General features: G+C 51.2%; 1 protein-coding gene and 1 long non-coding RNA gene across 8 annotated transcripts in view; one reads left to right on the plus strand and one right to left on the minus strand.

Annotated features, from left to right (window-relative positions):
• AK8 (adenylate kinase 8) overlaps positions 1-13,239 on the plus strand; it is a 127,840-nt gene that overhangs the window by 2,997 nt on the left and 111,604 nt on the right. For 6 of the 7 annotated variants that reach the window (XM_038548918.1, XM_038548919.1, XM_038548924.1 and 3 more), the window contains exons 3-4: positions 5,743-5,792; positions 8,886-8,999. In XM_038548918.1, coding sequence (XP_038404846.1) covers positions 5,743-5,792; positions 8,886-8,999 — 164 coding nt within the window. The remainder of the gene's footprint in view (positions 1-5,742; positions 5,793-8,885; positions 9,000-13,239) is intronic. The other variant, XM_038548920.1, reaches the window with a different exon arrangement.
• On the minus strand, positions 4,312-10,548 carry LOC111097479. Its single transcript, XR_005364867.1, has 3 exons — positions 7,736-10,548; positions 5,840-5,965; positions 4,312-5,644 (listed from the first exon to the last, which is right to left on the minus strand). It is a non-coding gene; the product is annotated as an uncharacterized LOC111097479 (long non-coding RNA).

Below are 13,239 nucleotides of genomic sequence, written 5' to 3' on the forward strand. Positions count from 1 at the left end.
GGTGGGGAGGGCTTTTGACAACATGGAATGGTGGCCGATTTAATTTCTTTCGGGGGCACAGCTAAAAAAGTCTCTTGCCAAGTTATTAAAACAAAAACCTCTGAATGGCCCATGGAATCAATTATTAATGTGTTTGTGGGTCCCATCTGATCTCGCCTGTTGGGTTTAAGCTCTGTGATGACTTCACTTGTCAGGTGGAAATTTGGTTTCTGGTCTACCTAGACAGGCAGCACTCAGCTTTTCCTGAGGGTCTCATGACTGGTGCCCGTTAGTGGGCACCAGAGCTTCTCAAACCTCGGCCCAAGTGCAGGCCAGCTGGCCCCAAAGCCAGAGCCCAGGACCAGGGAGAAGGGAAGGGCATTCCATTCCACAATCGATTTGCCAAGTGGAGGATCATTCCCGTCCTGTGTGAACCGTCAGGGAGAGCTGGTATCTGGGAGCTTTGATGTTTTTTTCATTGACATCCTGGCCACTTTGAAGGAGGTACCAGTGCACCAGTGAAATTAGCACTTGGCGCAGCTGAGAGGGACAGAGGCCTGAAGTGCCCCGTGGTAGGTTCACAAGCCTAAGATGAGGAAGGACGCTAGGAGTCTGAAAAACAAGCACAAAGAAAGGCGGGAGAGAGGAGACCCCAGGCCTGCCTGGGCACCGGGCATACCTGGCCTTTTCTGCATGTCCTAGACACAGATCCTGATACCAACCTTCTCAGGCTTGGCTGAAGAGCATCAGAGTGAGGGGCTGCTCAGATCCCAGTGCCATTTCACCAACCTAAGCAGAGTGGCTCATGGAGAGCACAACTGTGCCCTTTTCTGAGCCTCTGCTGACTCGAGGATTGATGTTGGTGGTAAGCCCACGTGCCACAGGTGGAAATGGAGCTGAGAGCACGGAAGGCCAGGAGAACTGTCACTTTGAGCTGTCCACCTGGCCTTCTGGTGTGAGACTCTCCTGAGAGGCCTCCGTTCTCTGACTGGCTGTTTATTTCTTGGCGTTGGGGGGCAGAGTGGCCCTTCCTTCCTGGCGGCCCTGCTGTGGACTGTGGCTTACCAGCCAGGCCTCTCCTACCCAGGCCTCCGTTTGTGGCTTTCTGGAGGCACATGTGTCTGCCTTCCCACCTCCTCCCACCTGAGTCTGGACAGGGACTAGGTGTTGCTATTACCTGAACCCTACTGGGTGCCCTCTGCCGAGTTTGGCTTTCTTGTACTGCCACCACCAAATAACAGCAAAGTTAGAGCAGAAGCAAAAGTACAGGATAAACAAAGCGAAAGCAAAGGAAAAGTGAAATAGGAGCAGAGCAAGAGCTAATGGCATGTGAATTCAGTGAGTGAATTCAGTGAGGTGCCACCACCCGGGGCCCCTGGGTTCACTGCATGTCAGCACTCTTGTCAGAATGTAAAGAAACTTTTCTCTACATCCTCTCCAACATTTGTGGTCTCCACTGTTGGTGGGAATGTGAACTGGTGCAGCCACTCTGGAAAACTGTGTGGAGGTTCCTCAAAGAGTTAAAAATAGATCTGCCCTACGACCCAGCAATTGCACTGTTGGGGATTTACCCCAAAGATACAGATGCAATGAAACGCCGGGACACCTGCACCCTGATGTTTATAGCAGCAATGGCCACAATAGCCAAACTGTGGAAGGAGCCTCGGTGTCCATCGAAAGATGAATGGATAAAGTAGCTGTGGTCTATGTATACAATGGAATATTCCTCAGCTATTAGAAATGACAAATACCCACCATTTGCTTCAACGTGGATGGAACTGGAGGGTATTATGCTGAGTGAAGTAAGTCAATAGGAGAAGGACAGACATTATATGTTCTCATTCATTTGGGGAATATAAATAATAGTGAAAGGGAATATGAGGGAAGGGAGAAGAAATGTGTGGGTAATATCAGAAAGGGAGACAGAACATAAAGACTCCTAACTCTGGGAAACGAACTAGGGGTGGTGGAAGGGGAGGAGGGCAGGGGCTGGGAGTGAGTGGGTGACGGGCACTGAGGGGGGCACTTGATGGGATGAGCACTGGGTGTTATTCTGTATGTTGGTAAATTGAATACCAATACAAAATAAATTTATCATAAAAAAAAAAGAATGTAAAGAAACTGGCGAGGGAGCCTGGCCCCACCTGGGCCTCAGTGTCCTCATTGGTAACCGGGGGGGTGTGGGGGGCGTGCTTGGGTGACTGGGATGGAGGGGGCAGTGCCTGGCCAGCGGTGGGCGGCTGCAGGGGCCGCTTCATCCTGCCAGTTTGAAACATTTCGCTTCGGGGTACATGCTGCCATGCGTTCTCAAACCTTGAGCCCCAGGACTCAGCCAGCCCCTCAGCTGGAAGTTCAAGAGCTGAAATTTGAGGCAGATTCTCATTATACTTTAATCTTGCTCATCTGTGTGCAGATTTGATTTTCAGTGTCAAACCATCCACTTTACCAGCATCTTTCTGTTTCAGACTCAGTGCACCGCAGCAGACACTGGGGGCTGGCCTTACCACCACCTGTGCAGCCTCTTCCCTCCCTCCGTCCCTTCACCTTCTTCCATCCTCCTCAGCACCTCCTCCGTTCACTCATGGTGTTTTCTGAGGCACCTGCCACGGAGCCTTTATTCCTTCTCCAGACCACACAGCATGCCATGTTGCTCCCAAGCAGGGGTGCAAAGAATGCAGACCTGCCCCATCTGGCTGTAGCTGGGGCCGGCCTCCTGGCCTCCTCAAGAGCCAGAGTCAAGGTTTTTGGCCCCAAAGGGAGTAGAGGCATTGAATCCCAGGGGCCACTGTTTTGGAGGGGGGTGTTTTGTTCCCACAACCTCTCTCAGGCCATGGGCTGGCTGCTCTTATGGATGGTGGAATCTCTTTGCCCTTTTTGCTCAAGTCCCAACCACTAAGTAAAGAACAGAGAGGGACATATGCGGGTTTCCCCCTGTGCCCAGGCCTCTGCCAACAAGTAAAGCAAAAGAGGCCTTTTATGAGTTTTCTTGGAGGGAAAGGAAGCCGAGAACAGTTGAACCCTGCTCCTGTGTGGTCTGGAAGAGGACCAGAGATGAAGGGAGGCCCACTGACGTCCAGTGAGTATATTCACTGCCCTGGGCTCGTAAGTGAGGTCATCTTGCCTCCTTCCAGCCACGCAGGGGCCTGGGTTTGCAGAAAGCTGGGCACTCAGCATCTCCACTTACTGGACATGGTGTGGGGTGGAGAGTGGCTCACATGGCCAGTGGCTGGTGTAGAGGGAGAGAAGGCTCCAGACTCATCCTGGTGAGCATGCACAGGAGGGAACAAGGGGAGCCCCCGGCACATGGCTGGCAGCCCCTTCGCCTCGAGAAAAGCAGATTTAGTACAAAGTGAGCATTTACAGTAGCCCTGGGCAATATTAAAGCAGGTGATGGTGTATATAATGGTATGTTGCGTTTTTTTATCAAACGTTTGTCCAAGAAAGCTGTGTATTAGAGCTCCAATACCTAAGGGTTTTCTTGTGAATTTTAAATCATGCTCCTAGTTAAACCTCAAAAGGATCTGTGGATGGAAAGGTTTTTTGATTTCCTTTGAAGTGGTTTGAAGAAGTTGATTACTCTTGGCAGTCAAGCAGCCTTTTATGACACTGTTTATAAATAATTACTCATGAGCAGAGCTGGAGTTTCAAGGTGTTAGATTTTAAGAAACTGAAATTAATCACATAAATGTGTGCGAGAAATTAGGTGGGGAGAAAGGCCGTGGATGTTCCCCCTTTTAAAGCAATTTCATAGATGTGTACAATTTGGGTGCCACTTATGGGAGCCCGGAAGGGGAGGGTTTCCCCAGCAGCCTGTGAGCCCCGCAACTTTGTCAAGATGAATACATGACTTGGGAGTCAACTCATTCCCAAAAGGTTCTTGTGGGGGTGTCGCCCCTACTCCTCAGGCTCCGCAGACCCTGAGTCCCTTTGTGTCTGGCCTGAGGTCTGAGGAGCTTGAGCAGATGCCTGTGGCCAGAGTCCCAGCCAGGCAGCCAGGCGAAGGGCACAGGAGCCGGACCTGGTCCACCTGCTGCTCCCTTACTGTGGCTCTGGCCAACTGTGTCTGCCGCACTGGGGCGGGCAGGAAGCACCCCAGCTGAGCCTGCCTTGGAGAGGAAAGTGGGTGCAAGGGTTTGCTGAGCTGAAGCGTGGCAACATTAGGCCAGTAGCTGGGGCTGGAGGAGATGCCCTAGTGCTGCCTTGTCCAGGGCCTTCCTCCCACCCACCCCCATCCCTGATTCACATCACCACCAACAGGAAAGATCTGGGGCTTCCAAGAAGCAAATTCACACATCATTGGGGCTAAAGGACCAGGTTTATAAGTGTTTAGAAATATAGGAAACAGTGCTCTAGAGCAGTTAGTTGGGACACATAAAAATCGAAGAAGCAGCAAAAAGCCATGACATGTGCTGAGGCTGTCATGTTCTCCAGGAGAGAGGGACAGTGCCTAGTCAGGGACAGGCACGGAGGACGACTGCTCCCCTTCAATTCCCACCTAACACAATTACCAATGTTCCATTATGCTTTGCTTGGCAGCATCTGTCCCAACACCTGAGCAAGGACAAGGTGCTCCATGAGTGAATCAGTGAAGTCATCTTAAACCTTCCCTTCCATGTTTTCCCTGAAAACGAGAAGGTGCTGTGAATCTGGGCAAAGGTCTATATTTACACCCACGCAGCCTGGCTGGGTGTAAATGTGCTGATCATTAAATCATGGGCCAAATGGACACTAGCTCCTTCTCCGTTTCCACTTCCAAACTAAAAGGTCATGCACATCCATTGTCCTCTGCACAGATGAGGGGCCCTCCCGGTGGCCTGGCAGGAATGGGCTCTGCATGTAGACCTCAGAAGCTCAAGTGAGTTGAAGTATATGAACAAGATGGGACATGTTCATCGTCCCCTTGGCTCAGGGGTCAGGCCAACAGTGGTGAGGAGAGAGATCTGCTTTCCCAATGTGTGTTCTGTGCTCCTGGTTCCCCACATTTAGGGGCAGAGGGGTGGCTTTAAGTCAAGGTGGTGCGCAGATGAATCAGCATGGATTCACCTGTCCAGACACCATGTCCTGAATCCCAATTTGACCCGGGAACACATGCCTTCCAGTCCTTTTCCTAAGATACTGGTCTGGTCTTTTCCAGTGGGCCAGCACCTACTCAGTCATCGAAAAGCTGCTATAGGAATTATGTGGAGCCAGCAACCGCCCAGAGCCAGCGGTCTCCCTCTGAAGCAAGCCATTTGCATAGAAATGCCCACATTTGAAAACAAAGACTTTTCTATCTGGGGTTTTATAAATCTGGCCTATATACTCCAGGCTCTCCCCCATTATTTCCCTCAGTAATATGATGGGGAATACAATTTGCTAAATAAAAAGGCATGTATGTGTGTGTATATGCTCAGAAGGTCATTTACATAAAATACAGCTTTATTTGAGAGCGTGTCCCTAAGACAAAGTCCCTGTTTAAAATGCTTTATGGTGCTTGAAATCCAAATTGTTCTTGATATTTATTAGTTTGGCAAACAAGTTACTGTGTCCATGTCCCCTTGGAGACAGAAAAATAAACCGTCTCAGTGATCACTTACCTCTCTAAACATAGAGGGTATGTTCTGTGGTAAGAGCATCTCTGAGCCCTTGGGTTACAAACGACCATGTCACTTGCAGAAAATGAAATCTGGGAAAGGAAGGAAATGAATACCCTCGGAGCACCGCAGGCTCTGGAGGTTGCTCTGTCATATAAGGTGGTGACATTCAAATCTTTCTCTTCCACAGTGCCGAAGATTGTGATATTAGGTCCACCCGCCTCGGGGAAAACAACTATAGTAAGTGCATCATATTAAGTATTGTAATACTGTAATATCTCATTTACCTGCAGAGCTGGAATGAGGCTGCCCCTCAGTGGGTTTTCACCACGACTGAGCTTTCCTTCATCCTTCCCCTCTCTTGCTTCTTATTTTCTTATTACAAGAGGTGGCATGTGTGCCTAGTAGGAAACCTAGAAAGCACAGAACACAAAACTATATTCCCCACCCATCCGGGTTGAGCATTATTTTAGCAGTTGGGATATACCTTCCAGGGTGTTCTCAGGCTGCACGGACAGCAGACTCGCACACTCTTTAGTTTATATCCTTAGGATACATTCCCAGAACCAGACCAGAGTCAAGAGACTTTTTTCCCCCTAGAATTTTAATATATTCATTTATGAGAGACAGAAGCAGAGACATAGGCAGAGGGAAAAGCAGTGTCCCTGTGGGGAGCCCGATGTGGGACAGGATCCCAGGACCCCGGGCTCATGACCTGAGCCAAAGTCAGATGCTCAACCACTATGACACCCAGGTGGCCCTTGAAATGGACTCTTCACTCATTCTGAAACTTTCAATTACAAAATAGTTCAATCAGAAGGGCATAGAAACTACACTATAGATACTCACATACCCAGCTCCCCCAGATTTTATAGCAGTTGTCATTTTGCCATATTTGCTCTGATGATTCTCTCCCCACTTTGAAGACCGTGACTTGAAAGGTACAGCAAATACCTCATCCCACCTCCCCCTTCCTGGTCTTTCCGTGGAGACAGCCCCAATCCGGATGCTAGTGTGCCTCCTCCTGCCTACGGTTTCAGTATTAAGTTCCTGTCAATTGTCAAAACTTGTGAAAGGTGTAATCATATGAGGTAGAACTCTATCTTTTAAAAGCCTGGCTCGGGATCCCTGGGTGGCGCAGCGGTTTAGCGCCTGACTTTGGCCCAGGGCGCGATCCTGGAGACCGGGGATCGAATCCCGATGCATGGAGCCTGCTTCTCCCTCTGCCTATGTCTCTGCCCCTCTCTCTCTCTCTCTGACTATCATAAATAAATAAAAATAAATAAATAAAAGCCTGGCTAGTGGGGCAGCCTGGGTGGCTCAGCGGTTTAGCACCACCTTCAGCCCAGGGTGTGATCCTGGAGACCCAGGATCGAGTCCCATGTCCGGCTCCCTGCATGGAGCCTGCTTCTCCCTCTGTTTGTGTCTGTCTTTCTCTCTCTGTGTCTCTCATGAATAAATAAATAAAATCTTTAAAAAAATAAAATAAAATAAAAGCCTGGCTAGTGAACATCAGTTAACTCTTCCTTGATGACTGTGCCATTGCTGTGAGCCCTCATCCCGGGCCTGGATGATGTGGGGGGCCATGTCCCCAGATGAGCTGACACTTTGCTTTATTCAGAAAAGGAATTGGGGTGCCTGAGTAGCTTAGTTAAGCATCTGCCTTCGCTGTGGGTCTTGATCCTGGGGTCCTGGGACTGAGCCCTGTGACTGAGCCCTGCTCATTGGGGAGCCTGCTTCTCCCTCTCCCTCTGCCTGCTGCTCTGCCTAATTGTGCATCTGTGTTCTCTCTCTCTCTGTTAAATATATATGTTTATATATTTTTGTTTTATAAATATTTTATATGTATATATTGCATATGGTTTTTTTTTTTACTTTTTATATATTATTTATAGTTTTGTTTGAAAAAAGGAATTAAGATGGCCAAGGCTTGTCCAAGCTGACCTGCCTGTGCTATATTCTGGCATCATTTATATCCTACCATTCTGTCTCTCTCTGTCCATCCAGCTGCCTATCTATCCATCCCTCTATCCTGCTGCTTGTCAGTCTGTCTGTAGTTTTTTCTACTGTGTTCCTCAGGATCAGGCTGCCAGCTTTCCCTCCTGTCTGCAGTACCGTCCCCCTAAATGTTGTTCTGCTGCTAGAAACCAGGGGCTCCCAAGCCGAGCAGTCGCAAGCATTACCAGGGTGCTTTGGAAGATGCAGGTTCCAGACTCCCCTCCAGATCTGACTGATCTGATCTCCTGGGGAAAAGCCCAGGGAGGCTGTAGAAGCCACTCCAAGGTGGTAGCCTCTGCACTGGACAGACAGGCTCCCGAGCCACAAGCCACGTAAAGGCAGAGTCAAGTCACTCAGCCTGAGGGGTCTCCTCTGGCAAAGGGCCTTTGTCTTTGAGATGTTGGGCTCTGGGCCCACCGCGCTTACCCCCAGGTCTAGCTCTCCCCCTGACCTCTGGTGAATTTGCTGGGTAGAATTCCTGAAGTGTCAGGAGCACAGACAACTTTTTTCATCAAGGCTCAGCTTGGCTGAGGCAATCGACTTTGCCTCCTGGTGAGGTCAGGGCCCACAGTGCTTGGCTGGTGTTTGAGCTACAAGCCTTTTGGTGAATTCGCTATCCTTGCCTCTCACCGCTGCCTGGGGACACACAGACTCTAATTTTGCAGTAAGATGATATACAGTAAAATCCAGACAGAGCCCTAAAAGGCTGTCACCACTGACATCTCCCAGCATGCACAGCAGAGAGAATTAAGGTTCATACTTGCCCCAGGGGACTTTAGGGCCTTCTGAGTCATCCTGATGCTGAAATGGTCATCAGTATAATCTGGGCATTAAGAACATTTTACTGCATTATTATTCCCTAAAATGTATTCATGTCTGTAGAGTATACATAGCCATCAATGACCTAAATATTCATTTGGCTAGACTAGGTCATGTCCCAATCTAAGGAAAAATGAATGAGCATGGCTGTGACCCATACTTAGGTCCTGTCCCTGCATTTCTAGTCATAAACCTTCTGAGGTGCCCAGAGTTGAGAAAGGCATGCCAAGGGCAGCTACAGGCATGGCTTTCTGTAGGTCTTCTAGCTCCTCATTGTCACTGGCTGCTGGAGACAGAGCATTCGCCCTGTCTCCCCTTCCTGCCTTGGCTTGGGGGGGCGAGGACTCTATGGACTTGTTCCCCTCGGCAGCCTCCTTCCCACCAGAAGTCATTGGGCTTCCTTGTGGCCAACCTTTTCTAGTAGAATATAGAAGATAGAAGGACTTGGACATTTTAATGGAGTTCCCTCCATCACAGCTTTCACTAAAATGTTCTTGTCCTCTTTCCTTTCTTCAGGCAATGTGGCTGTGCAAACATCTGAGCAGCAACCTTCTCACAATGGATAACTTGATGGCCCAAAAATTTTCCTCTTTGGCTGCAGTTGCCAGGGAGCATTATCAGAAAATGAAGGTAGGACTGGCCCTGGGGGTGGGGGTGGGGGTGAGGGCAGGAAGGGGAGACAGGACAACAGCTCCCATGGCTCCCCTGCCCGCCCTGCCAGCTAGTTTCCATGTCCTTGTGGACTAAGTAAGGGAGAGGCTAGGGTAAGATGAGATGGCAGGGTGTGATGGAAGGAGGAGACAGTTCTCAAGTAGGACACATCCTGGTGGAGATGGAAATGAGGGTTTTGTGGCAAAAGGGGCCATTCATAGAGCAAGAAGGCCCCTTGCTGATGGAGTGGCCTCGGCTCGCTCCTCCCCAGGATCAGCCACATCACAGGGGTGTCCAGGGGCAGGAGCTCCCTCTACATATGACGGAGCCCCCATCTGGACAGGCAGGGGGTTTAAGGGTAGTCCTCCAGCTGTCTCCACACTAGAAAGACCGATGCCTTGTACTTTGGAGATTCCTCCTTCCACTCAAGGTGCTCTGGGCACTCTGTGGTGCTCCAGGCATTCTGTGGTGCTTCTGGCGCTCTGTGGTGCTCTGTGATGCTCTGTGGTGCTCTGTGGTGCTCCGTGGTGCTCCTGGTGCTCTGTGGTGTTCTGTGGTGCTCCTGGTACTCTGTGGTGCTCTGTGGTGCTCCTGGCGATCTGTGATGCTCTGTGGTGTTCTGGGTGGTCCTGGCGCTCTGTGGTGCTCTGTGGTGCTCCTGGTGCTCTGTGGTGTTCTTTAGTGCTCCTGGAACTCTGTGGTGCTCTGTGGTACTCCTGGCGATCTGTGGTGCTCCTGGCGCTCTCTGATGCTCTATGGTGTTCCTGGTGCTCTGTGGTGCTTCTGGTGCTCTGTGATGCTCCTGGCGCTCTGTGATGCTCTGTGGTGCTCCTGGCGCTCTGTGGTGCTCTGTGGTGCTTCTGGTGCTCTGTGGTGCTCTGTGATGCTCCTGGTGCTCTGTGGTGCTCTGTGATGCTCCTGGCGCTCTGTGATGCTCTATGGTTCTCCTGGTGCTCTGTGGTGCTCTGTGGTGCTCTGTGATGCTCCTGGTGCTCTGTGATGCTCTGTGATGCTCCTGGTGCTCTGTGATGCTCTGTGGTGCTCCTGGCGCTCTGTGGTGCTCTGTGGTGCTCCTGGCGCTCTGTGGTGCTCTGTGGTGCTTCTGGCGCTCTGTGGTGCTCTGTGATGCTCCTGGTGCTCTGTGGTGCTCTGTGGTGCTCCTGGTGCTCTGTGATGCTCTGTGGTGCTCCTGGCGCTCTGTGGTGCTCTGTGATGCTCCTGGTGCTCTATGGTACTCCTGGCGCTCTGTGGTGCTCTGTGGTGCTTTTGGTGCTCTGTGGTGCTCTGTCGTGCTCCTGGTGCTCTGTGGTGCTTTGTGATGCTCCTGGCACTCTGTGATGCTCTATGGTTCTCCTGGTGCTCTGTGGTGCTCTGTGGTGCTCCTGGTGCTCTATGGTACTCCTGGCGCTCTGTGGTGCTCTGTGGTGCTCCTGGTGCTCTGTGGTGCTCTGTGGTGCTCCTGGCACTCTGTTGTGTTCTGTGGTGCTCCTGGCGCTCTGTGATGCTCTGTGGTGCTCCTGGGCTCTGTGATGCTCTATGGTGTTCCTGGTGCTCTGTGGTGTTCTGTGGTGCTCCTGGCGCTCTGTGATGCTCCTGGTGCTCTGTGGTGCTCCTGGCACTCTGTGGCACCGGGGCTGCCCTCCTCGTCCTACTCACTCCCACACAGCTGTGTGCAGCATCCCAGGGCATTGGCTATTCTGTTCCTAAAATCTCACCAACCCCATATTTGAAACTTTTTTAAAAAAATGGGAAATAGCTTGATTATGTTGTTTCTCTTTAATACAAATAGAAACTTCGAAATGTTTCTTCATAATACCCCCCCCTTTTTTAAAAGATTTTATTTATTCACGAGAGGCACAGAGAGAGAGGCAGAGACATAGGCAGAGAGAGAAGCAGGCTCCTCATAGGGAGCCTGATGTGGGACTTGATCCCGGGACTCCAGGATCACATCCTGGGCCGAAGGCAGGTGCTCAACCACTGAGCCACCCAGGCGTCCCCATAATCCCCTTTGGAATATAAGCGGATTTCTTAGTCCACTCGGGCAGCAATCACAAACTACCACAGACTGGGTAGCCTGGCAGCACAGGATCGATCCTCCCAGTTCTGGGGTCTGGGAATCTGAGGTCATGGCACCAGCAGATTAGGTGTCTTGGGAGAGTCATCTTCCTGCTGTGTCCTCATGTGGTGGAGAGGGCAAGGGCACTCTTGGGTCTCTATTTTAAGGGCACTAATCCCATTCATGAGGGCTCCACTCTTATGACCTAATCACATCCCAAAGCCCCCCTACCTCAGCCCAATACTGTTACCTCGAGGGTTAGGATTTCAGCATCTGAGTTTGGGGGACACAGGCATTCAGACCATAGCAGCAGGGATATGCCCTCTTGGATGTTCTTCATGGAGGCTCCAGCTGCCTCTTGTTTGTGAGGGAAGCTGAGAAGGATAAGAATCCCTGTGTTTGCTGAGTGTTTTCCAGGCCTCCATCCTTATCTCATAACTTCCGTGACCTCCATGCACAGCATGGGGGTGCCGACCTCCCCCGGGCTAGGACAGATTCAGGCCTCACCCAGAGCCCGACTCCAGCAGTTGGAGTTGGGTATGGGCCGGGCAGGGGGCTGCAGTGACTCCTGGGGCCCAGATGGAAGTAGCACCTTCCTCCTTAGCTCTACAGCCAGAACTAGGCACCACTTGTGGCCACTTCTTGTGTTTCCATCCTCTCTGAGGTTTCTCTTCATCTTTCTTGGCCCACACTCTGTTCCCTGGTTCAAACCACCCACAGAAGCAGTGCCAAGGCCCAATGCATGGGCCAACTGGTCAGGTGTCCAGAGGCCCCAGGCAACTCTGGTGAGGAGTGTGCAAAGAGGGCTCAGCAAGGTCACTGGGCCCTGACAAGGCCAGGAGCACCCTGACAGGGCAGGGGGTGTTTTCAGGGATTGGGGATGGGACTCCCAACCCCAAGTTCACCAGTTCCCACAACTCGATGGAAGGAAGACCTCATTCGGCAGGGTCAGTCACTGCCATAGTGATACGATACTGAATATGCTCAGTCCAGAGCACCTCCTGCCCCCACTGCCTGGCAGGGGCCCTGGGGCAGAGCATGTGATGCCCCACCTGCTCTCTGGCCCTGCAGTCTTGCAGGAATCGCCGTGTGGTTATGGCTGGGGCGGGGGGGGGGGGGGGACACCAGCATCTGGGGTGGGAATATGGTTTTAGAAAGAAAGTGTGTATCTCATATTCAGATAGCTTCTCAGGATGGGGGAGGCAGTCTCATTTCTAGGATAAAGATGCTTTTATCGGGTTTATCAAATTCAACAGAGAGAAGGATTTTAAGGAAATTCCTTCTGGGTTTCATTACGCTAATTATCAGCATATTTCAGACCGCATCGAAGTGCTTTCAAGGGTGTCTGGTTGGGGTTCCTCAGTTCAGAAGCATGGGGGAGGGAAGATGAAAGGCAGGCCATCAGGACTGATGAAGGAGTAATAGGTTCTGAAGAGCCCGAATGGGTGTGTGTCAGGCAGCCACAGGTGGCCGTGTCCAGGCCTGGCCTCTCATTAAGGGTCATCTTTAAAACGTCCGCAGATTAGGAGCCTTTTATAGCTCTTTTTGCAAGTAGCGATGATACCTTCAGATCCCTAATCTTCTATGAATCTCAGCTCTGCCCTTGTACTCAGAATTCTCCCACGTTTCGGGTGTTAACCAAGACCTCATCTTAGGCATTTCCAGACGGTTCCCAAAATACTTCTTCATCCTCTCCTTTGTGCCATGGGAGACCCAAAGATGACTTTCTTCCTTCCCCTGGCCTCTGGGAGCTCTGGGGGGAGGTGAGGGGACCCAGACTAAGGGACCTGGGAGCCTCGTGCCTCCGGCAGTTTGCCTAATTCACTCGCCCCTGAAGCCTTCTCTGACTGAGTCCCAGGCACCGGCTCACCGTTGGCAGAGTGGGCAGGGCTGTAAGACTCTGGCTCAATGGGGCCCTCACCACCGTCATGCTAGGAAAAGCCTTCCTAGAGGGCATAACTGCAGGATGTGTGTTGCGGGAGAGCCCAGAATCAGGCAAAGGGCCGCAAAACCCATCTTTGTTTTTAACTGTTTATGATAAAATACTGTAATGCTACTCAGGCAGTGAGAAAGGCATGAGAACCCTCCCAGGCCCATCCCCGGTGTCAACCAGCCTTGGCTCCCGACAGTCGTGTTCCCTGTGTCGCTCTGTGCCCGCCTGCT

Source organism: Canis lupus, chromosome 9 (genome assembly GCF_011100685.1).
Source record: "Canis lupus familiaris isolate Mischka breed German Shepherd chromosome 9, alternate assembly UU_Cfam_GSD_1.0, whole genome shotgun sequence".
Taxonomy (NCBI): Eukaryota; Metazoa; Chordata; class Mammalia; order Carnivora; family Canidae; genus Canis; species Canis lupus.